General features: G+C 48.3%; 2 protein-coding genes and 1 long non-coding RNA gene across 3 annotated transcripts in view; 2 read left to right on the forward strand and 1 right to left on the reverse strand.

The window, feature by feature from the left end:
• The window catches only part of CYP4X1 (cytochrome P450 family 4 subfamily X member 1), a 47216-nt gene extending 43584 nt beyond the window's left edge, over positions 1-3632 (forward strand). Inside the window, 3 exon segments of the mRNA XM_019749371.2 lie at positions 529-593; positions 1993-2075; positions 2897-3632. Coding sequence (XP_019604930.2) covers positions 529-593; positions 1993-2075; positions 2897-3065 — 317 coding nt within the window. The 3' untranslated portion in view covers positions 3066-3632.
• A 7664-nt stretch (positions 3633-11296) lies between these two features.
• LOC141572095 (uncharacterized) lies at positions 11297-26843 on the forward strand. Its single transcript, XR_012497213.1, has 3 exons — positions 11297-13047; positions 13220-16276; positions 26606-26843. It is a non-coding gene; the product is annotated as an uncharacterized LOC141572095 (long non-coding RNA).
• Positions 16500-22291, reverse strand: PDZK1IP1 (PDZK1 interacting protein 1). Its single transcript, XM_019749343.2, has 5 exons — positions 22277-22291; positions 21883-22058; positions 19398-19506; positions 17453-17548; positions 16500-16902 (listed from the first exon to the last, which is right to left on the reverse strand). Exons 2-5 carry the CDS (start codon positions 21944-21946, stop codon positions 16830-16832), a joined length of 342 nt encoding a protein of 113 aa, XP_019604902.1. The 5' UTR covers positions 21947-22058; positions 22277-22291; the 3' UTR covers positions 16500-16829.
• Positions 26844-27825: the final 982 nt, after the last annotated feature.

Consider the following 27825-nt stretch of genomic DNA (forward strand, 5'->3'; position numbering starts at 1 on the left):
AGAGACTGTAGTCACATAACTTTTATTACAGTATATTATTATATAATTGTTCTATTTTATTATTAGCTGGTGTTAATCTCTTACTGTGCCTAATTTATAAATTGAACTTTATCATAGGTATGTATGTACAGGAAAAAACATAGTAGATACACGGTTTGGTACTATGCATGGTTTCAGGCATCCACTAGAGGTCTAGGAACATATCCCTCATGGATAAGGAGGCACTACTGTATAAATAATTTCCAGAGGTAGCAGAAAATATACGCATGGGTTATCATTTTGACACGATACCAATAGCTCTTTATGATAGAATCATGGATTCAATAGATCACTGCTTTGAAAACTAAGGAGACATCAAACTGCATCCTCCCATGGCTCCTTCACTGCTGTCATCAGCTACAGCACACAGAGGTCTGCCAGCAGCTAGCTCTTTCCCTTCAGAAGAGAAATCTTTCTGAAGAGTGGTATCACAGTAGCCGACTGCTTGTTCTTTCTCCTGCAATCTCCTATGTTTCTTTCCTTTCTCAGGAATAACAGTGGTTCTCAATATTTGGTGTCTTCACCACAATCCTGCTGTCTGGGAAAACCCAAAGGTATGACTGTCTTACACGAAAATACTTAAAAGAACCAATGCTGTGCAATTGACTTTTTTTTAGCTGTGCTTGGAAGTAGCAAATGATACAGCCAACAAAAATAAATATAGAAACCAAAAATGTAAGACTTTTCCACTAAAGAAAAACTGTCCTTTTCCCCTGTTCCTACTTTATCTTTGTTTGAATGAATAAACTGGCATAATGCCACACAATCTGCTCTAAATTGCCATAGTCATTTACTTAAGAAGCTCTACCAAGCACTACCTAGATATCTGCAAGAGTGTAGAATGTCAATAGTAATTCAGGTAACTCAAATTCCCTTTTGCTGGATGTAACAATCAGGGTTCTGGCGGGAAATCAATGACACACTAGAGTCGAGCAATTTGAGATGTTATGAAGGAACTATTGACAAAGGTATGGGTTAGGGTTTTGGAAAAGCAACATGGAGCAAATAACTATGGAAGTGCTTACCACTTCTAGGCCTGATGGGACAATGGAGAGAGGGTTAGAAACCTGGAGAGAAGAGCTTCCAGGAAAGGCCATGAGACAGGAATTGTGGCCATTAGTAGAACATGCAGCCAACCTGAGATTGCCTGGTAGGGAGGGGCTCAGGGAATAAATACCCCAAATGCTCTCTCCTCCCACCCTACAGATCTCCTATCAGTGCCTTTTCTTCAGTCAAACCCAACAGAACAACATGTGGGTCAGCTTCTTGGAGCCCAGAGCAGAGCAAATTGGAAGGGAGGAGAGAGGGTCTGGAGAGGCACAAAGAAGTTACGGGACATACCTGAGTTCCTTGATTCAGTGTCCTCTAAACTCTAAACACAACGTGTACAAACGCTTCCTTTTACATAAGCCGCTAGGGTTTAACATCTGTCACTAGTAAAAGGAAGTTGGACTGCATGTCTCAGTAACAACTGATCATATAATCATTTGGGCTTGACTTCTAAATAGGTCCACTCTTACCTCCAAAGTGAAAATAATACCACTGGCCATAGTATTTCTGCTTCCTTTTACTTAGTCTGGGTAACAGATTAGTCAATTGAGAAGCCAGCCAAGGTCACAGGTGTAGAGTTGCACGGCCCAAGATGGCAGCCATTAACCACATGTGACTATTGAGCCCTTGAGATGTACTAGAAATATAAAATACACACTGGGTTTTGAAGATGTAGTAAAAAAATGAAATATTTTCTTAACTATCATTTATATTTGGTAGATATTGGAATATTTTCAGTTAAATAAATTATATTATTAAAATTCATTTCACCTTTTAAAAATGTGATTACCAGAATATTTAAAATTACATGTACGGTTCACAATATATATCTGTTGATCGGTGCTAAGCAGTGGCTTAAGAAATGTGTTAATGGTGTTTGGGGGTATTGCCCTCTCATTTCAGGTCTTTGACCCCTTGAGGTTCTCTCTGGAGAATTGTAATCAGAGACACTCCCACTCCTTCTTACCGTTCTCAGCTGGACCAAGGTGAGGACAACCTGAACTTGTTGAAAAGACACAAAAATGTGTACCTGGGGACAGCTTTTTTCCTTTAGCCCCTCCATTCTATAAAGTCTTCCATGGAACCCCACCTTCTCACATGACCATGAGGTAGAACTTACTGCCTATCCGAGCCTCTGAGAGGGGCAGTTAGTTTCACAAAGGACAGTGCCCTTCTCTGTCACATTCTATATAGCCATGCCTCAGAACACTATCCCATGATGCAAGCTGTTGCTCATAGGCTCAATGCAGTCCTCCCCAACACGGGCAGGCTGCGTTTATTCTCTAAAACTAGAAAAAAAAATATTATGTTTTTAAATTTCAGCTTTATTGAGGTATAATTGACAGGTAAAATTGTTAAGATCTTTAAAGTATACATCGTGATGGTCTGATAAACATGTACATTGTAAACAAATTTCTCCCCAAAGTTGATTAACACATCCTTCCCCTCACACATTTATCTTTGTGTGTGAATGAGAGAGATTTAAGTTCTACCTCCTTAGCAAATTACAATTATACAATACAGTGTTATCAACGTAGTCATGTTTTACATCAGGTCCTCACGGGAGAAACAGTTCTATGTGCGACTCCAGGTGCCACCTTGTTTAGCAAGGGCATCACACTGGGAACTCCCAGCTCATACTCTTGCAGGGAACAATGCAAACCCAAAGTACAAAAGTTTGTATGGCACAGAGAAAGAAAACATTGTTTTCCTGTGAACATCAGACTTGTTATTCTAGCATCTTGTAAAAGACTCAGAAGGAACACCATTTCTTCAGGTGTCTCTTATTTTCTCTTGGTGCCTACAGGAACTGCATCGGGCAACAGTTTGCCATGATGGAGTTAAAAGTGGCCATTGCTTTGATTCTGCTCCGCTTCCAGTTGACTCCAGATCCCACCAGGCCTCTTTCTGTCATGCCCCAGATTGTTCTCCGACCCAAGAATGGGGTCCACTTGTACCTGAAAAAACTTTCTTAGTGTTAGAGCCCAGGGTACAATGATTATATATATTTTGTTTTAACGTTAAATTTACAACTAATGGTCCAAGAAAATGGAGAGGAATCAAAGTATGGTGGGAAGGTTAGGGGTAGGTGGTATGTGGGGGTCTCTGTGGAGCTGCATATTATCCAAAAACATTTTGGGGTGACACTCTGTATCACCTAGATCTGTTTCTGTATGACTTTCAGGACTTTACTGTTTGATTTTGGCTACTATTAATGCTATAGACCGACAAGTTTGCTAGATGACATTCATATATGTTCTGTTGTTTTTAAAAATAACTTTTCAGAATTACTCAGTAATAGATGAATGTATTTCCAACAGTAGAAAAACATGTAGAATAAAAAGTGAAAATCTCATTTCAGGTCGCGTATCCCTCCTTCCCTGACCAATCCTATGGCTTTTCCTAAACACAGAATAGTTTGGTGTGCATTCTTTCAGACTTTTTCCTGTATACTTCATATGTATGTATGTATTCTTATAGATGGGATCAAATCCATATTGTTCTTTCCTTTTTCACTCAATAAAAATACATCTCATTCCGAATCATGGCTTCATGATATTCTGTAATATGGATGTACTATAACTTAATTCGTTTGCCATTATGGGATATTTAAGTTATTTGTAGTTTTAAAACACGCTTATTGGCTATTTGTGTTTATCTTTGTTTTGTTCTCTATGACTTGCACATCATCGATTTTTCTTTTCTATGGAGCTGTCTTTTTCTTAATTCCCACAACACCCGAATGAACTGGGAGCTACTAATTATTCATTAAAATATTTAAATAACTGAATGGTATCCTATCTTACCATATATTGTTGAACATTTTGTTTGCTTTAAACACTTTCTTTTAAACAATTTCACTTGTAATTACAGATATAGATTATTACATACCAATATGCCAATTTCATTTATGGATACAGATGTATATACACACAGATACACCCAGACACGTATACACCCACACATGTATACACACACACAGAGACACATACATCATTATGAATTATATTTTATTCCAGGAATGCAATAATTGTTCAAAATTAATTAGCAGATTGACAGATAAAACACAAAAGATGATATTAATATATGCTGGAACACACTGGATAAGAATCAACATTAAATCTTGATTTCAAAATACTTTAGGAGCTGGTGCTTGCAAGAATTTTTTAAGTTTTATAATTCAGAACCCTAGAAACCTGTGGCCTTATTTATCAGTGACTACTTCAAAGCATGCCCCCAATAGTCCATCCAGACTGTGGCAAGGCTGTTCTGGATACCATTGAAGATTTTAAGAAAAGAAAATGAAGAGACACACATATTTGAAAGGAAGAACAAAAACTGTCATCATTAAAGCCAGGAGGAAGTGATTGGGATTAAAGCATGCTAAAATATATGTATCTTTTGAGGGCAGGAGGATTAAAATACCAAATAATTTTAGACTTTTAAGCATGCAAGATAAAAATCTCAAACTTAGACACTAAAGAATAGAAATAAAATATATAAATTCTAAATCTGTAGAAGAAAGCATGGAACAGGAAAAAAATAGAATATAAAAAATTCAACATATTTCCCCCCAAAAAAAATGCAAGAAAGGAGGAAAAAGCATAGGAAAGGAAGGATTAGCTGAAACCACAAAGTAAGATGATAGGAACATGTGCAAATATATCAATAATCAATGAGTGTGAATAGAAGGAACTCATGAGTAAAGACAGAGGTTGTCAGAGTAGATTTTTAGAATATAAGACATTCCTAAATCATTAGGCCACAGAATTATTGAAAATAAAAGGATGGTGTATATAAGCCAGGAAATTGGAGTGGCTATATTAATATTACAAAATAGATTAAGTAAAATAAAACCATTATCTGGGAATAAAAGAGGCATTACACTAAAAAGAAAAATATTCAACACAGTAGGAAACTATAACAAGTCTAAACATGGAAGCAAAATTTAGAAACCTCAAAATACATATCAAAAGATTTATAAAACTACAGAGACATATTAACAAACCCATACTTTTGGTGGGACCTCTCAATATACCAGCTCAAATATTAGTAGACTTTTAACATTTATAATTGTAATATAGTAAAGACAGAAGATTCTAACTAACATTTTTGATTTAATGAATATACAGAACTCAGCATCTAAAAATTAGAAAGAATTCATACTTATGAAAATACAATGGACATTTACAAAAATTGAGCACATGCAACACCATATAATAATTCTCAAAATATTTCAAAGAATTAATTTATTACAAACCATATTCTCAGACAACAGTGCAGTTAAGTCAGAAATCAATAGCAAAAGGTATTGCGTGTCTAGACCCTATTCGTCCGTGCAACTGCAGTCCTAAATTACAGTTTATACAATGAACAATCCCAACAACCAGGTCCAGCACGCCAGCAGCTCTCCTGGATTAGCAATCCGTATATGACAACCCCAGCTAGACCCTCACTGATCTCCAGCTAGACCCTCATTGATCTCCAATGGACACATTTTTTCAGTTAATATTTCAAGGAGCTTCACTATGGGTCAAAAGAGAAAAGGAATGAAAGAAGCATGTAAATCTACTTTTGACACATGCAAAATGTACTATCAACTATCATAAGGATACCTCACACCCATTGGCATAGTTACTATAAAAACAAACAAACATCAAATAGAAAAGAACAAGTGTTAATGAGGATGTGGAGAAATTGGAACACTTGTGCTCTGTTGGTGGGAATGTAAAATGGTACAGCCACTATGGAAAACAGAATGATGTTTCCTCAAAAAATTAAAAATGGAATTACCATATGTTCTAGCAATCCCACTTCTGGGTACATATTTGAAAGACTTGAAAGTAGATATTTGCACACCCATATTTATAGAAATTTTATTAACAGTAGCCAAGAAGTGGGAACAACCCAAAGGTCCTTCAATGGATAAATGGATAAACAAAATGTGCTCTATACATATACTACGTGTTATATATTACATGGAGTGATCCATATAATAATGGGGTAGAGTTGGAAATATCAGTATGAACTCATGTTTAATTTAATATAGACAGTTACATATAGGAATTTATAGATATGAGTATATACCTAGGTTAGCGTACAGACATATATATCTTTGCTCTGTCAGCTAACGGGGCCTAAAAGAAATGACACCCCAGTAGCAATGACCACACCTAGTGCTCAGATATTGCTTTCTAATACCCTTCTCCAATATATGGAACCAAAGATCCCTGAAGAAATGGCTGACTCCAGAATTGGGGCAGAAAATATATGAGATAAGCCTGGCATATCTTGTGCCAGAAAATAAGTTAAACAAAAACAAAACAAGCACTGACAGACTGATATCAAAGAAACACATGAGACAGCTGAAAGAGTTCTCAATAGCCAAAACCAGAACAAGTTGAACAAGATAAATAAGGTTGTATTGCATTATAACCCAAAGTATAAAATAAATTCCCAATGAGTGCATATTGACATACATAAATGGGTAAATAAATTAATAAATGGGAAAAAGAGACAGATCCCCCTTGCAGAAGAATTCCAAATAATTTATGTAGATACTCTGTCCTCAAGGAAGGGAAATATAACTCTCTACTCCTTAGGTATGGGCTGTGCCTAATGACTTCGTTGTAATGAAATTATAAACACGACTCCATTTACAATAGCCCCCAAATTCATAAAATATGTAGGAATAAAGTTTACAGAAACATGTTCAAGCCTATAGACCCAAACTATAAAACTTCGCTAAATAATTCTATAACTCCCATTTCTCTCTTTTTTATAGATCAGATTATTTGATGAAATTTTCCAAGTTTTTCTCTATATTCTAAAACACATTAATTATAGTTATTTTAGTGTCTCTGTCTGGCTTCTCAAATTTGGATCACCTGCAGGATTATTTCTATTGTCTTTTTCTTGTTTTCTTTTGCTTTTTGGTCAATTGGACTGTTTCTTGGCATGTCGGCTGAGTTTTTATTAAATGGCGAAAGTGGTGGTTAATGAGTTGTAGAGACTCTAGTTTGTGTTATCTTTTTTTTCCTTTAGCTTTTATTTACTTTCATTGTTTTTCCAGGACCCATTAGCTCCAAGTCAAGCAGTTGTTTCAATCCAGTTGTGGAGGGCGCAGCTCTCAGTGGCCCATGTGGGGATCGAACCGGCAATCTTGTTAAGAGCACCGCGCTCTAACCAACTAAGCTAACTGGCCACCCTGGGTCTGCGTTATCTTAAAGAGGGTTGATTTATCTTCTGGCAGTCACGTGGAATACTGGCAGAGCCTCATGAGACAATTGAGGGGAAGTAGGCAACTTAGACACAGCATTTCCTTTCAGGGGTTTGCAGGTTGCTTTGCTTTATAGTAGTTATAATTATAACGTACAAGTATTTTGAACCATTGCTCCCTACTATGGAGCCCAAAAAGCTCTAAAGGCACGTACAAAGGTTTGAGGGCCAGGGACATGTAGAGAAAGGGACCAATAGAGATGAGCGTATATAGGATGTGATCCTCAGTTTTCTTTCCAAGACAAATGGGAGAGACATATTATCCAGAACCCATATCTGAAATTCTTTGAACACATTTCCCAATGACCTTGGACACCATTAAGAAGTGTGCCTTCAGTCACCAGGGTAGTGCCCAGTGACTAAAGGACAGGGAGTAAACTCATTCACCATGAGCTATTTCATCCACGAGCGTGCTGTTCCACTTCTTCTCTTCTGATACCTCCACATCCTGCCTGGAAGCAGAGTTTAACAAAACCAAACTCATCCTCCCTGGTCAGCACACTTTCCTGCATCACGATGATCTGGTTTACAGACTCAGCCATCAGAACATCCATTTTAATAAATATTGCCTGGTGGCCCATGAGCACCCAGGTTTGTCTTGGGCTTTGCATTGCCTGAGACCTCCGTAAAGCAACCAGTTGCCTAAGATACAAACCCTGGTGATGGATGAGTCCTCTGTGGTGGTTGGACAAAATGTAGCATACAAGTTGTCCTCAAGAAATAAATGTTAAAAAAAAAAAAGAAAGAAATGTTACTATATTTCCCCAAGAATAAGATCTAGCCAGACCATCAGCTCTAATGCATCTTTTGGAGCAAAAATTAACATAAGACCGGTATATTATATTATATTACATTATAATATAATATTATATATTATATTAATTATATTATATTATATTATATTATATTATATTATATTATATTATATTATATTATATTATATTATATTATGACCCAGTCTTATATTATATCAAAAGGAGACTGAGCAGGACCAGTTTTAGAATGCCACACACCTAACTTCCAGCCAGGGCTCTCTCTACAAAGGCCACCTCCCCCATCTCCCCAGGGACCTCAAATATGGCCACTACACTCAGACTCCCAACCTGGACAGTCTCTCCTCTCTGCTCTGGAAAAGGAGTTGCTGCTGGTCCTGCGTAGATCTTCCCAGAACTGTGCAAGACCTGTCATCTGGTGGACGTTCACGATATTGCAAGCAATAGAGAGAAAGAAAGAACGGACAGATGGTTGTCAAAAGAGATAGTCCTATACTTCGTGAATGACCTTTTAGAAAGTGTTTGGCCTCGAAACAAATAGGAATCCACTGACACGCGCGCACACACACACACACACACACACAATTTACACAGACCTTCACCCTGACCCCAGACTGAGCTGGGACATCAGGAACGGGTGTGTGGAGAAAAGAAGCATGGGCTTCAGGGATGGAGGCTGAGGCAGTGCTTTCCAGGCGAATGGGAGCCCACCGGACTCAGCTGATCCATCAACCAAGCCTAGTGTCACCCAGCCCAGCTGGCCTGCAGACTAATTCCAGACCCTACTTGGTAAAGAAGGAACTTTGGGAAGAAATGAAACCATTTTTAATATCCTCAACAGGGCCAGGTGACAGGAGCGGGTCTACGGTGGGCAATAGCTGTGAACAACGGGAATGGGCCATTGTTGCTAGGCAGGAGGCTGTGTATGGTGGCCTTGGGTCTACAACATGCCAGGTCTTATGCCAGGGCTTTACCCTGGACTCTTACCACAAATATGAGGTAGACCCTCTTTTTAATGTTCATTTAAGGAAAACAAAACCAAGACCCAGAGAAGTTAAGTGATTTGCTCAAGGTCACACAACTGATTTAAGTGGCTGAGCTGGGACTGGCTGACACATATTTATTCATTCAACAAACACCAAGAACTTATTCTGTGCAGGGACTATGCCAGACGTCCTGGGGATGTTCTGCCCTCCAGAAGCCTCCAGACCTAGAGCATAGCCCACCCAGTGAGCACATGGAGGGAAAGAGGAGGCAGAGGGCCATCCTGAAGGAGGTGAGTCTGGCAGAGGAAACATCCTGGGCCCTGAACAAGAACAGCACTGAGATGTGAAACAGCGTGGGAGGCGAGGGACGGGAGGTGGGAGTAGGCGCAGAGTCTCAGAAGGCCTCCAGTGTGGCGGTCTAGTGGCTGCTCAAGATACTGCAGGCAAAGCAGAAAGGCAAAGTATGATGGCTGTCGCTAACACTCACTGAGCATATACTATATGCTTTCTGTACATACATTAACTCACTTACTCTTCACCACAAACTTAGATGACTGGCATCATTTCACCCTTAGTTTTCAGATTCAGGCGCTGAAGTACCTTTGTTACTCACTTACCCGACCTACACTAATATGAAATTGGCAGGGTGGGATTTGCCCGGGGAAGTCTAGCTTCAAGCCCCTGCCCACAGCCACTAAGCTACACTTGCCTGGAGGAGTGAGGTTTGTCTTGCAGGTGTGAAGGGCTGGATCCTGGTTAGGTCTGTGTTTGGGAAAGGTCTGTCTAGGGGCAGTGTGGAGGATGGTTTGAGTGTGCAGCAAGAGTGAAAATAAAACATCTCCATGTAAGATGGAGACCCGAAGCAAGGGATCTGGGAATGGGGGTAAAGGAGGCGGATTCAGTATGAACCCCACCTCTGGCCTGGGTGGATGGGTGGTGGTGCCACTAACAGGAACAAGGGAATCAGGTTGGTGAAAGATAGGAAGTCCATTATGGACCCAAGGTGTGTGAGGGTTTGTGCAAGAAGCAACTTCAGGGCATGGAGCTGAAGGTGCTGATTTGGAAGTTGATACTTCAAAGGAAGTGATGTAAAGAATGGAGTGGATAAAGTCCCCATGCCATTCCTTCAACAAAAATTTACTGGGGACCTCCCGTATTCCCGACTTTTGCAAGACACTCTACGATAAACAAGACAGGTGTAGTCTGTGTCTCATGGAGTTCAAAGTCACAGGGTTGTTCAGAGAGCAATGCTATGACCAACATGTGAGCCTGGTGAGCTGAGGGTGGGTGGTCAGGAACAGCTCCTCAAAGAAAACGGCTATTCCCCATTATGTAGAGAGCAGAAGGATCACATCAGCCATTGTATCTTGACACAAGAAGTTGGGACTATGGAGCAGTGTCTGCAGGGTACTGGGGGTGAAAAACATTGAGGGGTGAGTGGGAAGGATGGAGGCAGACACAGCAAATGTCAACCACTTCTCTTAGATACCTGAAGGGACGCCTCTCCACTTTCCCACATGTATCTTTCCAAATGGACTGTAGGCACTTTACTGCAATGGCAAGCTTTCTCTATTCTTCCCATTCTCTCTCTCTCTCTCTCTCTCTCTCTCCCCCTCCCTCCCTCCCTCCCTCTCCAGAAAACCCTGTGCTGGAGTGTAATTAGCCATGGGTTTAAAGTCAAAAGACCAGTGTCCAATGCCACTAACTGGCTATGTGAGTTTGAGCAAGTCACCTCCCTCTGAGTTTGCATTTTCTCCTCAAGACAATGGGCCCAGTTATACAACCTGACAGGAGCTACAGAATGAGACTCTAATCACAAAGCATCCCACAAACCATACCAGCTTACGTGTAAAACCTACTATCACCACCGTCACTGTGCTTGGGTTTGAGGAAAGGCCCTCCCCAGTCTCTTGTTTCAGCTATTTAGCTCTTGGGGCCTGGAAGATTCTTCCATCAGTTTCTCCGACCCCTCTTTCTCTCTTTCCTCTCTTCTCACTGGAGCTCCCTCTCCTCCTTGACCCTTCCCCCTTTGCCATCACCTGTCCTCACAGCCCCAAGCTCACAGCTAGAACCAGTCAAGAGCCAAGTTATTCATATGCAAAGTCCATGTACAGAATTGTAGCTGCCTCAGTAATGCAGAAGGAACCTGTGTAACTAGCCCCGCTGTGGTGATGCCTCTAGTGGTCCAGGAGAGCAGTTGGGTCTAGCATGTTCTGTACCCACCAGCCATGCAGAGCATTTAGCCTGCCTCTCGCCCCATATTGTTACATGACTTGGTCAGGTGCCATCTCCTGCTTGGGCTTCAGATTCCACAATGCAATGTTAGTAAACTGGGCTTAAGGATTTTGCTAGCTGACACACTGTGGTCTTGCATCCAATTCAATTTATCCTATAATAATAATAGGAATTTTAAAAATAGCTAAATTTATTGTGCACTAACTGTGTGCTAGGCACTGTGCTGTGTGTTATGTGTATTGCTTCTTTTAATCTTCACAACATCTTTTATTAGATACCTTTTACTTCCCTCAATTTACAGATGAGTAAACCAGAGTTACTCGAGTGGAGTTGATTTACCCACCGTCACAGATATTAAGTATCAGGGCAGAGTGGTGCTGTATCTGGGCTGCCTGACCCAGACCTGGGCTCTTAACCTCCCACTGTGCATCCAACCTGAAGGCAAAAAAAACCTGGCTCCACTACTAACGGCTCAACTGAGCTTCAGACCTGAACTGTGCACCCAAATGTCCTCCTCCACCCCCTGTAGATATCCCACAGGCTCCTAAATGCCACATGTCTACATAGATGCATCATCATCCCACATATACCCCTGCTTGTCCCCTAGCAACTGCCATTCTCAATGCCACTCACTCGGCTATGTGAGAATCAGAAAAACGTGCCCTTCCCTGCAGGCTGTCACAGGCCCACGCCAGCTGGTAGGGCCTGGTGGAGGCGCCGTCTGCACAGCCTAGTGCAGTGTCCCTGAGTCCACCATCTTCCACATTGCTCAGGACCACACTGGGACTCATCCTTGACCTCTCTCTCTCTCTCTCTCTCTCTCTCGACCTCTCTCTCACTCACTTCTCCAGGGGGCTAAGTTCTCCAGAGAACATGGTCCCAGAAATGGTCATTCCTAATCCTCTGAAATAATGCCCCAGGGTAAAAGCCACTGGGTTCCCAGACCATTTCTGAGAGAAAGGAGGTGTGTCATCAGGACCAGGATGACTAAACAACCAAGAGCCTGGCCCCACCATGCATGGAACCTGAGATATTCATGGCCTTGGCCTCTGGGGCCACAAGGAGGGGGCACTGGAGGCCTGGCTGCCCTTGAAGCCCACAGGAATACGAGCAAGGAGCTGGCACAACCTGTGGGGGTCCCAAGGGACATGCCATGGGAAGGCCTCTGGTCCCAGTACTTAAGGAGCAAGAACCGCACTTGAAGCTCAAGTTCAAAGTCTCTGATGACTCTGCTCTTCCTGCTGGGTGTGCAGCCACCAAATGGCAGCCAATGTTATAGGCAGAAGGAAAGCAGCACCCTCCCCTTCCACACCCCACCCCTCAAAAACAACAACAAAACAAAAACTGAAGGCCACATGATGTGGGCAGTGATGTTCAGGAGGGTTTGTCACTGATCCCAGGACCGTCAAACAGAGAGAGAATCTGAGTGCATGTATGTAGATGTGCCCACGTGTGTGTCTGCCTGTGTGGCGCTAAAGGGTGAAGACAGACTTACAGCTGGACAGGTGACTGAAATTGAGTCCCTTCCTTTAGGTCTCTTCACCACCTCGAGGGTGCCCCTTCCCCTGAGTCCAGCCCTGTCCTGGGGGCCAGTGACACGGACAGGGAAGTGGCCCTACGCCTGCCCTTGAGGAGTTTCCAGGCCTGGGCTGGAGCTGGACACAGACAATTAAACAGACAACAAGGTGAGATGAATGCAGAAATGGCTAGACTAGCCCAGAGAAGCACCTAACCGGGTGGGGGAGGAGCTTCCCAGGGGAGGGGCTTCCCGGAGGAAGTGACATCGAAGCTGAGCCTACAGGGCCTTCTGGCAAGAGCCAGGTGCAATTATAACATATATTACCTCTTTCCTCCCAGCAGCCCTACAGGGAAGACATGACAACCAATTTTACTGACAAGCGAATGGAGTATCTGAATGGTCCCACAAGCAGTGAGGAACACAGCTGGAATTTGAACCAGTTTGCATGGTTCTCAAGATCAAACTCTTGGCCACTGTGTGTACTTCCAGGAACTGACAACTGGGGGTAGAGCTGAGCTGGGGGATTCAGGCCCTGGGCCAGATCTGGAAGGGAGGCCGTTGCCTCCTGTCCTAGTCTCAGCAAATCTGATGGCTCCAGCCATCTGACTCACCTGTGAGGTTGGTTCACGGAGACAGAGCAAAGTGTGTGTGACTTGGGTCACACCCCCGTCCCAATGACATTCTGCACCCTCCACCCCACCTCTACCCTGAGCTGGAGGAAATTCTGCCCAGCAGTAGTGGCGATCTGATGGCTCCTTGAAGCACAATAAGCAGCATTTCTGCTCATAATACTGAGAATGAGTAAAGTAATCATGAAAATCATCTTGGTCACTTGACACTCTGTCCTTTAACAGGTGACATTTAAGATAGAATTCCACAGCCTTTTTTTGAAATCAACTCCAGGCTGGAAGTTCCTCTTCAAGTCTAACTGAAGTAAGCTGTACTGCAAACTGTCTTCAGGTCTGCAGTTCCTGGGTGGCGCCTTCAGTCCCTGAGTTTGGGTGTGACCTACGATGTAACCCTGTGAAATTCACTCGTTTTGGGTAGGAGGGGGTAGAAAAAGGAGCATGCGTGTCCTATAGCAGTAAGAGAACCTCCTGGTCCTAGAGCCAAGGCATGGGCAATTTGAGCAGGTGGAGGGATGGGGACTTTCCTGGCCAAGGGTGGCGTCAGGGCAGTTTATACAGGTGTGGAGAGCAGGTGAAAGGCTAACGGGGAGAACCAGGTGGACATAGAGAAAGGATGTAAGATGAAAGGGGACGGTGAAAACTCGGCTCTCGTGGAGAAAAGAGGGAGCCGGGACAGAGACAAGGAGATGGAGATAAAAGCAGAGGCCAAGAGATGCACTTGGAGACAGAAAGAGTGACAGGTCAGAGATCGATAAAGGATGGGAGGGCCTGAGAGCAGACCAGGACTGGGTTGGGAGGTCCTGAATGGGAACAAAGTGCGGGGAGGGAGCCGGAAGGCACGAAGGAGCAGCGGCCATTTGGGAGTTCCTGCGGGCCCAGCTCCGCTCTCCCCGGACCGGGGCCCTCCCCCTCATCTGTCACTCTAGGAGCTCAGAATCGCCCCCACCCCCACCCCATCCTGGCCAGGGGTGGAGAGCTCACCTCCCGCCCGGCCCCAGCCCAGAGGCTCCCGCTCCCCAGGCACTCCGAGAGCCGCCCCCTCGGGACTGGCTGTGCAGCCCCGATAGATGGTGAGGGGCCCAGCTGGTGCGTTATCAGCCTCCTCCAGGAGAGAACCTGAGCCACTCAGCGGCTGCCAGTCTGAGATTAGGCCCCGGGTGGGTCATTAAGCGCCGCCCTGGACCTGGACCTGGCCCAGCCTCCTTTCCCTCCCTCTTCTGACCAGACCGGCAGGTGGGAACTAGCGATAAGGATTGCGGGCTTGGGCGATTCTGGGGCCCGCAGCTTCATGCCCCCTGCCCCCAGTCGGGGCAGGAACATGGAGTGGGGGGAGGAAGGTCAGTGCCAGCCCAGCACCTGCAAGGACCCCCAGAGTTCCCACCATCTTGGTCCTGACAGCATGGGGAGGGGGCTGAGGAGGCCCAGGCAGGGTGCTGGGGGACCGGCCCCAGGAACCAGGGTAGGACAGCAGCTGCTGCAGGCGCCTCCTGGTAAAACTTCACAGGTGAGGAGGACTGGCTTCACTCGCTGCAGGAAGACAGAGGGACTGGGGTGGCTTTGCCTCCAAGCAGGCAGGCTGATGAGGGGCCAGACCCGAACCTACCCCCATGCCTCAGGGACAGATGGGGGCAGCAGTGGGAAGGAATACAGCTTGATGCAAGGAGAATTAGAGCCAGGCAGCCAAAAGTTCCAGACTAGGAGGCTGGAGAGGACGAAAGGGGTATTTGTACTTTAGCAGAGGCCCTTTAGGAACCTCCATCTCTCCTTCAATAAGTGAGAGGCTGGGCTGGCCGGTCCCCTGGCTCTGCCCTCTGGTCTAATCAAGGAAGACTTTCTAGAGGAAGAGGAACCTTGGCTGGGCCAAGAAAAAGAAGTTTGCAGAGTTTAAACTAGCAGAGGTGGGTGAGAAGGCATCAGCCCCTGTGAGCAAAAGCCTACAGTGGGAATCACAAGAGCTACAGCCACCATGCACTGAGCTGAAGCTCAGAGAGGGGAGGAGACTTGCCCCATGTCACAGGGCAGGGCAGGGATAGGCCTGAAGCAAAAAGCCTGCCATCCCTCTGCTCAGGGCTCTTCCCCCTGCTGCAGACTGCTAACTAGACCCCAGGGAGGAGAGAAGGGATTATTGGGAATGCAGGTCGGTCTGCCCGAGGGGTATTTTAGTAAAGCCTGAGAACAGCAAAGGAATGGTTGTAATGAAGTGGGAGTGCTGTGACAGGCTAGGATAGGTGGCAGAAGATGTTGGGGGCAAGGTGGACGGCCTCCTACCCTCTACCCCCACTCCTCTGCATCTGGCAGTGCTCTGTTGTCACTCCTGAGACAGAAGCTATTCCTGTAAGAACAATAGTCACAGAGGTGACGGGCCTCCAGGGTCAGCCAGCCCCTAAGTCATGCCTCTTCTCTCCTCTCCTTCCTGCTTCATTCCCACTGGGACCCAGTTCACTGACTGACTCCACCCCCACGCAGGACTGGGAGTCAGTGGTATCGGTGAGTCAGTGGTATCGGTGAGGACGATCCTACACCAGCTCTGGGGTGAGACTGGCCAAACCCTCCACAGAGGGGAAGCTGATCTTACAGAGGATGGTGACTCTACCAAAGTCACACAGCAAGCCAAATCTGGGCTTCCTGAGTCCTAGCCCAAGACCCTTTCCTGGTGCTTCCTATGCCCAAAAGCCCAGAGAAGCCAATGGGAGGGTGATCGCCCTGGATGGATAAGTGAATGAACCCACCGCAATGCCAAGCAGTATGGAGGCAAGAGGAGAGGAGGTGGGTGCTGCCTGGAAGAAGGGCAGAGTGGGTGAGAGTCCCTGGCCCCTAGGGATTCCCAGAGAGGGCTTCCTGGACAAGCCTCCAAAGCCACCATGACAACACCTTTGGAAGGTGATTCTCCTGATTCAGAAAGCAAGGCATGGCTGCATGGGAGCCTGGGGGGGTGGGGGGGGGCTGCATGGGAGCCTGGGGGCTGTGTCTGAGCCCTGGGAGCCTCAGCCTCAGAAGTACAAAACGTCTTTATTTCACAGAAATAAGGGCCATTTCCACAGTTGTGGGGAGGAAATGTGAGGCAGGATGGGGGGTGCAGCTCTGACTGTCTCCTTCAGAAGGGCCTTCTGAATTGAATTAGGTGGGAGAACCCAGAGCCACAGCCGAACCCCAACCTAGACAGAGCTTGAGTTCTGACCTTGGCTGGGACAATTCAAGGGAGGGTAGGGTAGTGTGGACTTGGAGGAGTTGGCCCCTTACTGAAGATTCTTGCACAGAGAAAGAGTAGCATTGATCACAAGTGCGCTGGATCGACACTGGAGGCCACAGGCAAGGGGGGTTACATGGGGGTGCTCCGGACCTTGCCCTCCTCCTCGGTAACATTCTCATAGGCGTTCTCATGCTCACTGGACCTGAAAGAGGATGACAGTGGTCCTGGCACCTTCCATCCCATCCCCTTTTCCCTACCCCATACTTGTGAGGACAGTATCTTTCAGAATAAACTTTGAATCCCAGAAGGGGATTCCTGACCACATATGGTCTTGTGCACCTGAGACTGGAGTCCTCTCAGCACCACCTCCCCAAATCCCACCTCTCTCCCCCCACTGATCCCTCTCCCCTTTCTGAGTCCCTCAACTCATCCTATCAGAGTCCCCTTCCCTCCTTAAGCCCTTTTTCCCCACAGCACCCCTCCCTGTGAGTCCCAATCCACCCCCTGAGCCACTCCCCCCACCACATCCCCATCCCGTTCCTGGGCCCTCTCCCCAAACTGAGGCTTCATGTCCTCATGGAGCCCTGCAGTCCTCACAAAGCCCCCGTCACTCACCAGCCCCTCCCTCAGTAGACCCTCTCTCTTCACTGAGCCCCTCCCCACCCTCACCCCCCTCAGAAGCACCTGGTCCTGAGGTCCCCATAGGTCCCTGAAGCACAGGGCAGTCAGTCCTATACTGACCAGCACCTCACCTGAAGCTGGCAGCCATCGAGGAGTACTTTCCTTCTGTTCCTACTAGGATCCCATCTGCCTTGTTTCCAATGGTCACGACCGTGCTCATAGGCTCCCTGTGGACAGGTCTCATCAGTAGGGCTCTCTGGGTCCCCTCCCCTTTTGCTCCCCCTCCTCCCCATCGTCCAGTCAGGCCCTGTTCTGGGCTCTGGTTCTTGCAAGTCAAAAGCCCCTCTCCCTTGCAGGGCTCCTGTTAGAACCTCATTCTGGCCCCTCCTCATGGGCCCTCACAGGCTTCTCCCTGCTCCAAAGTGAGGACCTCAAGTCCCATCCGAGGCCTTACACTGGGAACCTCCCAGCCACCCTCTGCTGTTCTCTTCCTGCCCTCAGCTCAGTTTCCGGAGCGGACCCAGCAGGACTCAGTGTCTGCCTCCGATTTCCACAGGGCTTTTACCACGCAGTAGGAGCAGCTGTGGTCAACAGCCACTGAAGACAAACTGGGGTCAGTGGAGAAAGGAAGCATTTCCAACAAAAAGCTCCTGACCTCTTATTTATGTTTAAACCCTCTGAGCATGGCCTCTGCCACCACCTCCCTGGAAAATACTCTCACAAGGGTCACAGGGACTCTTATGGCTACTCATCTTTCCTTGGACATCCCACAGGCTTCTCAGACTTAATATGTCCGAAGTTAAACTCAGCAGTAGTCCCAGATCTGCCTCTTGTGTTCTGCGTCTCAGGGCGTATCCCGTCAGAAGCCTGGACATTTCTCTGTCCTTGTCCCTCCTGCCCTCTGCTGCCTCCTCCCCCAACTCTCAGGGGGTCCGCCTCCTTGACAGCTTAAACCTGTCCCCTCTTTCCATCCCCTCTGCTGCCTCCACTGTCCAGACTCTCTGCTGACCTCACGCTCAGCCTCCTCATCGCTGTCCTCACCTGCAGACTGCCCCCTAACCCACACATCTGCCATGGGGCAGCCAGCATGATTCTGCTCGGATGCACCTCATTCCAGCTGACAAAGTTTCAGTAGCTTTCTCCTGCTCTAAGGAAAAAGCCCACAGTTTGGGGCATTGGTGCACAAGGGTCCACGTGGCCTAGGACCTGCCTTCCTCATCAGCTTACCTGGGACTTCACCATCCCTCTCTCCACCTATGAGATGCTTGTGGGCCATGCAGGGCTGCTGCTTGCACCTACGCACCAGGCTACCTGTGTAAGAGCTGGGGGCAGCTGCAGCCTTGCCCCAGGGTCGGCAAGTGCAGAGTGGGCCAGATTTCAGCCCACCCCCTCTAGTACCTCAGTGCCCTGCCCCTAACTCAGGACCCCTAACTCAGGTGTACTCTTCCCTGACTGCAGCTCCACCCTGTCCTGAGACTGGCTCCTCCTCATTCTTCAGGCCTCAGGAAAAAGGTACAATAGGAGGCCTTCTCAGACCATGCAGCCACCCACACCACCCACGCGCCAGCAGGTCAGGCCTGCACTGTATTCTGTACTCCCCTTTAGCGTACGTGCTTGCACTTGTGATGGCTGCCTCCATGTCAGCCTTCCCTTCCGGTCTGGGAGGCCGTATAAGTGCAGGGATTGTGTCTGTCCCCCTACCCCTCTGGACCTCTACATGTGGCACAGCAGCTGACCCTGAGGAAGGATGGGGACTGTCATTTTCACAGAGGTTTTCACAGCCCCCATCACAGACTGGGCAGCTGTCCCAACTATGCAGATAGAAACACTGAGATTCCAAGAAGAAAAGACATTTCACCAACCTCACAGTGGTTGAGCACCAGAGCTATAGGGCCATCAGAGGCAGATCTGGGAGCCAACAAGCTGGCACCCTAGTCCCCAAGACATCAGGCCTCAGTGTCTCTTCCACACAGTGAGAGGACTGGACTCAGGGTTTCTTAAGCCCTCCTCACTGCTGCTGGAGCAGCAGCAGTGGTCCTGGGGCTGCCCTGCCCTGGGGCTCCAGGCAGTACTCACGGCTCTTCTTGGCACCAGAAGTGGTTGACAGCAAAGGCAATTGCAACGAGGACCAGGAACACGGCCATGGCGATAAGGCCTTGCATCCAGGGCTGCAGGTTCCCCCGGCCTGGAAAGGGGAGCAAGGGAGTGCTACAGTCGGCTGGGCCAGAGTGGGGGCAACAAACACAGAAAGGAGAGGGACGGCCTCAAAACCCAAGGGCTGGCGCTGTGTTAGAGGCTGTCAGCCAGCTGCCAGAACCAGAGGAGACATTCTGGGGTGGCAGGGGTGGGAAGGAGCACCCATCTGAACCCCAGTGAGCTCAAGAAAGGGATGATGGTTTAGAGGAAGGAAGATAGGCATTCAAAGATGGAATGAGGAACAGAGGAAGGAACAAGCCTCAGAATGCTGTGTCTGAGGTCCAAACAGCCTGAGCTCCCACCCCCACCTCATGATGGGTCACATGCAGGGACCCACAGGGAGTGTCTAGGCCAAAGGGCAGCCCCCTGGACAGCCGGCCTAGGTCCTGCCAACAGGGGGTGGTTCCCCTCCTCTCTGGCTCTCAGCAAGTGGGGCTGCCCAGAGCTGATCTGACTGGGTTGGCATCTGGAAGATCCTGTTCTGTAACAAGAGGTTTCTCTGGTGCTGGGTAGGGTAGGTCGGGCTGCTCAGCTAGGGGTGCCAGGGTGCCCAGAGAGAAGGATGGGACAGGACTTCTTTGAAAGGCAACACAGAGGGAATCTGCTCTGGGTCTTGGGGGCCAGAAAGGAAGTTTCAAAACCTGGGCCCTTTCAGCTCCTCCAGCTGGGTGCCAGGGGCCTAGGCCAGAGACCCTCGAGGTAGAGGCCCCATTCATGCACGGTCTCTGCCTTTTGACACTTAACCCTTGACGCCACCTCTAACCCTCAGTTTCCCAGATGTCTCTGCCCTCAGCCACTGGCAGCCCCAAAGTGCTCTTCTTTCCCAGGGTATCACTGGGCCCCCATGAGCCCGAGAGCTCAGCCCTACAGAGGACATGCACGCAGCGGCAAGTACAGGTCTCAGGAGGGAACAGAGGCCAACAGGAAACTTCAGAGAAGTCCTGCCTCCAGGTGAAAACACCTGCATCCCTAGTGCTGTCTGTATTTTGAGGGGCCCAGCTAGGCATCAAAAACCTCATTCTGCCTCACTCCCACTCAAAAGTCCTTGAGTCTACCCTAAAGCGCTCCTGCTTCAGTGAAGGCCCTGCCTTTTCTCTGAGCTCTCTCTGAGCCTAGCAGGTATTGGGGAGGAGGGAGGGGTCTCAGAACTCTCTGACCTATGGCCAGGTCAGATCTTGCTTCTCTCCTTGGGTAACAGAAGATACACACTGTGGTTACCCTGAGTTCCATACTTGCCCAAAAGCAATGTCTTGACTCACCATTTCTCCAAGAAACAATGGTTCAGACCCATTGTTTCCTCACGTCAGTGATGGCTCTAGGATCAGGAGTTAGGGCTCAAGCCCTGGGAGGCCCCTCCCTGCTTCCTCCAAACCCTGCAGCCAACTCCCTCCAAAGACACCAGTGACCACAGTCCCTCTCCTTCCATGTGGCTCTAGGGAGAGCACACAATGCAAGGGGCAGAGTGTGGGGTAGAGGAGAGTTGATCTGAGTCCTGTCCCTTATTGCTCTGCTGTGTGACCCACACAAGTTATTCAACCCCTCTGAGCTTCAGTTTCCCAGAAGGCTTCCAAGACCTGGGAGACAGAGTTGAAGCAGATGTGCATGAGAGCTCAGGACACCTGCAAAGGAGGGGGTACTCTGGAAGCATCTTTGCCAGCCCCCTCTGGACCCAAATCCCACCTGCAGAGTCCCCAGACTTTGGCTGCAGATGTGGCCTCACAATGCAGTGCAGATACCAGATTTTAGGGTGTGGTGCCAAGCCCTTCCACACCCCTGACATGGCAGCCGTCCTGGGAGGTAGGCAGGGCAGGTTTATTGTCCTCATTTTAAGGATGAGAAAACTGAGTCTCGAAGAGGGGCAGTGATTTGCTTAAGGCCACAGAGCAAGACGGAGGCAGAATTGGACAAAGAGCTCAGGTACGTGGTAAGAGCCACACGGGGGAATTGTCCCCTACCAAAACCCAGGAAACTGAAACAAGGACTTAAGCCAAAGCCACAGGTAAACCAGTGACAGCTCTGCCCCTCCCCTGGCACAAGTGGTTCAGGTCCCACTCCCACCCTCCTGGTAGTCCTTGACCCCTATTCTCAGGACCCATCTATCTCCAGGGAAATTCCTGCTCCTAGAGCTTGGATCTCAACTCCTCTCCCCAAGCCTAGACACCACATTTCCCCTGCTGTCCCCATTTCTCACTCGTGGAAAACAAATCACAGACTGAGGTCTCTGCCTTTGGTTGTTCCTCCCAAGTCTCTGCCCCCCCTCAAGGGTGGTGAGGGAGGCAAGGAGACAGCCCCCCACCCATGCCTGGGTTGCCAACACCCAGCCCGCCCTCCTCACCTCAGCCTTGCAGGCCTATTTCTATGCTACCTTGACAGCTGGCAGGTGGCGCTGCCATGAGCACACCCAGAAGGACCAGCATGAGAGGTGGCATGGCTGGAGGCAGCTTCTGGACCTTCCCTCTGGCTGCAGTTATCGGCTCCTGAAGCAGCTGTGAGGCCTGTCGGTGTGTGGTGTGTGCTGAGATCAGCCCGAGCTCAGTCTGGCTGTGGAGGAAAGGAGCTAGTAAGGAAGAAGGTGCGGGAGGAGGGAGGAGGGAAGGTGGAGAGAAACTGCCCTCCCTCCCATGGTAATGAGCTGCCAGGACTGGCCTCCCTGGCCAGTGCCCAGAGCACTCGAGTTGGTATTTAAGGTCACATTTCAGAGGCTGGTTAAGGAAGTGGGTCTTTGGACCAGGTGGATGTAGGGAGTGTTGGGGCTTCACCTCTAAGCCCCAGGCATCCCCAAAGGTTTTCCTTCAGCTCCCCTTTCCTGGCAGTGGGGCTGGGCTCTGGGAAATGGAGTGATGTGACGCATTATTGTTCCTGTCTCGAATAAGCTCAGCAGGCGGGACCTCTTGGAAGGCTGACAGTGAGATTAAGAAATTTACTGGCTGGCTTGGGGGAGAGTGGGGAAAACCCCAGAGGCTAGGGGAAGGTCAAAGCTGCCCCTCCCACAAATCCTAGCCTATTTCCTGTTCTTCTTCACCTGTCCCTCCTCAGCCAAGTCCCAGTTGTGGGACACAGTCCTGGGACACAGCCCTGGCTTCTGTTCCTTTACTCCCAGCCCAGCTCAGCAGCTCTCTAAATCTACCCTCTCCCGTGGGGGTCAGGACGGACAGCCTGAGGTTCCCAGTCTCCAGCCTTCCCTACCCACCCCGGCTGAGCTGGTTTAGTTCAGCTCTTCCCCTTGCCCTCAGATGTGGTTCCTGGAGCAAGATCTGGGCTTGGTCAGAAGGCTCTACACATACCTCCGATCTATCTCCACCCATTAGAGGAAGAGAAGTGGGAGGGACACAGCCTTGCTGCTCAGGGCAAAGGAAGACACCCTCAGGTGGCAAGGTCCTATGTGGGACCCTGAACCGCTGGGCCCACAACCCCCAGGGTCACATGGACTCCATTGGGCCCTCCAGCTCAGGAACTGAGAATGACCCAAGTACGTGTTGAGGCCTGGGACAAAGGGTCATGCTGGTTCTCCTTGCCCCACTCCTCCCCAGCAGCACAGGAAGCCAGAGATGCTGACAGTACAGCTCCATAGACCCCAAGAAAGAAGAAGACAGAAGACCAAGGGAAAGTCTCAGAGATGGAGGCTTCCCAGAAGCTAGGGTGTGAGCTAGAAGCCCCTCCACAGCTCCCCTGGCCAGAAGCCACCAAACTGCTGCTCACAGGACTTCCTGGGCAGCTCTTTGTACTGCAGAACAGGCCTTCTAGGAGCAATACTCTGACATCACACCTCATCCCTGTTTCGTGTGTGTGTGTGTGCGCACGCGTGTGTGCATATGCCAGTGCAGTGGGCCCATTACCATCCAAAGATGGGGTGTTTCAAGGTGATCTAGGGGAAATTGGCTTGGAGTCAAGTGGCACCTCCCATACATGTATGTCCTGTTCTCCCTCCCTATCCCTACTCAGTGTTCTCAGAATCTTCTGGCACAAAGTTTAGCTAGAGTAGGCATCATACGTGTTAATGAACAGCCACAGAATTACTGACTGGAATGCAAGGAACGGGGTTGAATTTAACAAATGTCCATAATGCCTTCTTGAAGGGTTTTAAGCAGGGAGTCACATGGTCAGATTAGCATTGGAAAAAACACCTCTGGACAGAGAGTGGCGAATGAAAGAGGAGTGCAAAGGCTGGAGAAAGGGAGACCATGGGGACGCTACTACAACAGCCACAGAACCAGGGCTGCAGCCTGCACCAGAGGGGTGGCAGTAGGAATGCATTTGAGCCTCATTTAGGGGTAGACTAGACAGGACATGATTGCTAGAACATAGTCACTAGCTGGGAGTGGGTGCTGAGGGACGGGGAGGAGTGAGGGTGACTCACGGTTTCTGGCTTCAGCAGCTGGTAGACGGTAGTGCCTAAGAAGGGGCTGGAACAAGTTTCAGGATGTGAGGAGAAACGGTGAGCTACAGGCTTAGATGTATTGTGCTTGTGGTGCTTGTGGACCTGCCAGAGGCAAACATCCAGAAGGCAGCAGGACCCCTGGTGTAGAGATCTAGATCTAGGAGCCATCTGTGGCACAGCATTGGTAACTGAGAGCACATGGTCCCCCCCAGGACGTGTGTGTGTGTGTGTGTGTGTGTGAGAGAGAGAGAGAGAGAGAGAGAGAGAGAGAGAGAGAGAGAGAGAGTTGAGAGGAGAGCAAGGGAAAGGAGAGAAGCAGGCAGGGGCCAGGACACAGCCCTGGGTCTTTCACAGAAAAAGAGTCAGGATGGAGCTGGAGAAAGAAACTCCAGAAGAGGGGGTGTCCCAGAAACCCAGGACATAGAGACCCAAGAAGACATGGACAGAGAAGTAACTGATGTGACCTCCCCTCGAGCCGGTGACACCCCCCAAGAACACCCCAGCCTCTCCTATCAGTCCCTAAGTTCCAGGTCTTGACTCCCCCATTCAAACAACTCCCCCCACCCCGCCACTACCACCTTCCCTAAAGAACCTGGGGAAGGACAAGGACTCCCTGGGCCATGCTTTGGGGGTGGCGGGGGAGGGGGATGAGCAGGAAGGACACCGAGTGACCAACAGGAGGGAAACACACCTCCCAGGTCAAAGTCCCAAGCTTTAGAGAAAAACAAGTTGTTCAGGAAAAGGGGGGTGTGGGTGGACACTGACTTTGAGGCTGGTCCCTGCTCTCTGGGTGTCCTCATCCAGCTGAGGGGGTCATCTCCCCAGCTGTATGGACACAACCCTGGGTCTCCATGGCAACAAGGTGGGCCCCCTGAAGGTCTGGCTTGGACCCAAGATCTGGGCTCAGGCCTCAGCAGCCCCAGGGGCTGGACCCTGTGTCCTCATTTCTGAGTCCCTGTTCCATCAATGCTCAGTTCCGCCCTCCACTTCCCAGTCCAGCTCTGCCACCCTGAATCATTGGGCTCCCTTAAATAGGCCTTCCATTTAGTTAGACCTTGTGTGACCCTTCAGCAAAGCACAAGTGAGCCTGCACTCTTTCCAGGAGTCTTTCTCCCCACTCCATCCTACCTGACATTCCAGTTATTGCCAACAGGTGGCAGAGTGCAGCTCCAGTCCCAGATTGGTTGGAGAGGGCAGGCAGAGAGGAGGCCAGTTCACAGCTAAAGATTCTGCAACTTCCCCTCCCTTCATTCCCCTACTTCCGCCCCCTTCCAGGGGTGGTTTGGAGGAAGGGAGAGTAGGCACCGACATGTAAATTCTCAGTGCATATGGCATGCTCAGGGCTGTGCTGTAGGGAAGCATGGACGACTAAACTGTTAAGGAAGGCATCCTGGAGGAGGTGATGCTAAGGAAAAAGTTAGCTGAATTGTTGGACCGACCAATGGAGCAGAAAGACAGCTCAGGGAATGCATCCAGACAGAGGGCTCAGCCTGAGGAAAAGCAGAGAAATAGACTCAAGAATGGTGTTTAGAGCACAGAAATAAAAGCTTTTTTCACCCTCCTTACAATATTTCATCTGGTTAATATCTTTGCTGCAAACCTAAGAGCTCCTGGAAACTTTGTTGTATTCATTCAAACAGATCCTGCTTAAACCCCTTAAGGGCTTCCAGTAGCTCTTAAGATAATATGCAGACTTCTTAGCATGGTCTTGAAGACCCCACAATATGCCCTTACCCTCCTCTTCAGCCTCATCTGGCCCCAGGGCCACCTGTCAACCCTAACAGTAGCTAAGCTCTTTCCCACATCAGGCCCTCCTCCACACTTGCTCTCCCTTCTGCCCAAACCGCTCTTCCTGTCCCATTTATCTGAGGATGTTAACAGATTCTCTAAATCTTGCCTTAAATGCCATATTTTCTATGGGGCTTTCTTTCACCTTCCCTCTCCCCCATCTGAAGTCACTCTTTCTGTGAGTCCCCCCCACACACCCTTTCTCTTCACAGCCATTATCACAAATTGCAATTACATATTGATTTATGTGTTTACTCATTTAATGCCTGTCTCCTCCAGAGGGAAAGCATCATGTCCTGTCACCCATAGCACCTAGGACTGAGCACCATGACTAAGCACATACCCAGCAAATACTTTATGAAAGTAGGTCTCAGTATATCCAGTGCCAAACTGGGCCTGGCAGACAGCAGAAGCTCAGAGAATGATTGTGAATCAATAAAGCATTTTAGCTCTAGTTGGGTCCTTCTCTTTCTCTATCTTCTAGCTGTGGAGACAGAGCCTGGGTCTGATTCACCTCTGTGAGACACCATGCCTCAGAGTGGTGGGACCTGTCCAGCCTCGGACTGAGAGTGAGCTCCCCATCCGTAGAGGTGTGCAAGCAGAAGTCAAGAGCCAGGTCATTCAACATGGGAGTCTGCAGAAGGGGTTCTGGCCCTTACAGCTCTAGAAGCCTGTGATTCTGTGACTCTGTTAGCAAATGATAATAGATTTTCATATTTTCATCAGGTTCTGAGGAAATAGACTGGTGAGGACTCTGTCTCTTCTCAGACTCAGGATGTCACTCACCTGGCTCCTCTTCACTGAGCAGTCCCTTCACAAGGGTCCACGGGCAAAACTCAGGGGTTCATGAACTTGTATGGGGAATACATTACATCTGTATCTCACTAACCACTAACTGAAATTTACCGTTTTCTTCTCTTAGGAATGAAGGCAGCAAACCATAGTGCCTCTGATATTTTCATGTCAACATACAATTGTGGCAGATATCTGGAGATGTCATTTATGCTCATCATTACGGAAGCATGACAGTCACTGGACCTTCCACTAGATCTTGATATTTAATACCTTATAACGATACACATAACTTACTATATTGCAACTTATGTTTTTAATATTTTGATAACTGTATTTCAATATAATTGGTTTCCTTTGCAATGCTACACATCTTATTGTATGCATTTAAAAAGATTAGAAAGGGTCCATAGGCTTCCCCAGACTGCCCGAATCACAAAAAGGGTTTAGAAGTCCTGACTCACCGGGAGCCTGGGCAGGTCTGCTGAAAGCAATGCCACGTGATCTCAAGGTCAGACCTGAAGAAAGATGGGCACTCTCTGAACAGAGGTTTTCTGGGACTCAGAGCTGGGAGCTATGCTCAGATGGAATGAGGGCTCACCCTCATAGGGAGCCCTGTGCCTGGGCACTGGAAGGGGCAGAAAGCACCCCTCAGAGCCAGCCAAACCAAGGAATGTGCTGGCTCTGACTCCTAGCTCCTAGGCGGCCCCACTGGGCGGTGAGATTTCTGGCCAGGACCGCTCAGTGGAGGAAGATCAGTCACCTCCTCCTGCTGTCACTCACTCAGCCAAGAAACTAAAGGGCTGGCCCTGTACCCAGAGCCTAACCTGCCAGCAGAGGTCCCAAATCTTCTCCTAATGGTTCCAGCACAGTCCTGCTCTCTGCCCAGGACTACAGGCCGGCTGGGGGGCTGGTTTCTAGAATCACAGTCTCTCCTGGCCTAAAGGCTCATCCTGAGTAGCGTGATCTTGCTCCTCACTTTTCAGCCGGGAAACTGTGACCCAGAAAGAGATTGTCACTACCTGAAGGTCATACAATAAGTTAGTAGGAGAGATAAAGCTAAGCCCCAGGCATCTCTATGTCTAGCCAAGGGCTCAGTCCCTCGGTCAAGCACCTACTTCTTGGCAGCTACCCAGATAGCATTCTGGCTTGCTTTCATTCGTTTATCCAACACATGTTTGGTGTCTACCAAGGGACTGGAAATACAGGAGTGAACAACACAAACCTTACGTTGTACAATTACCTAATTATATCAACTGTTTCAAAGGAGATGGAAGGGTGCTGAAAGTATATGAATGGAGATGCCATCTAGTGTAGGAAATCCAGAAAAGGTAATAGTGAGTCAAAGTT

The sequence above is a fragment of the Rhinolophus sinicus genome, linkage group LG06 (genome assembly GCF_036562045.2).
Source record: "Rhinolophus sinicus isolate RSC01 linkage group LG06, ASM3656204v1, whole genome shotgun sequence".
Classification (NCBI taxonomy): Eukaryota; Metazoa; Chordata; class Mammalia; order Chiroptera; family Rhinolophidae; genus Rhinolophus; species Rhinolophus sinicus.

Bases quoted from the DNA above. Each gene is read 5' to 3' on its own strand.
- PDZK1IP1 (XM_019749343.2), bottom strand. From the start codon at position 21,946: ATGCCACCTCTCATGCTGGTCCTTCTGGGTGTGCTCATGGCAGCGCCA. The intron at 17,549-19,397 runs GTGAGTACTGCC...ACCTGTCCACAG, and splicing joins TTCTGGTGCCAAGAAGAGCC to GGAGCCTATGAGCACGGTCG. The intron at 16,903-17,452 runs GTGAGGTGCTGG...ATCCTCTTTCAG, and splicing joins TCGATGGCTGCCAGCTTCAG to GTCCAGTGAGCATGAGAACG.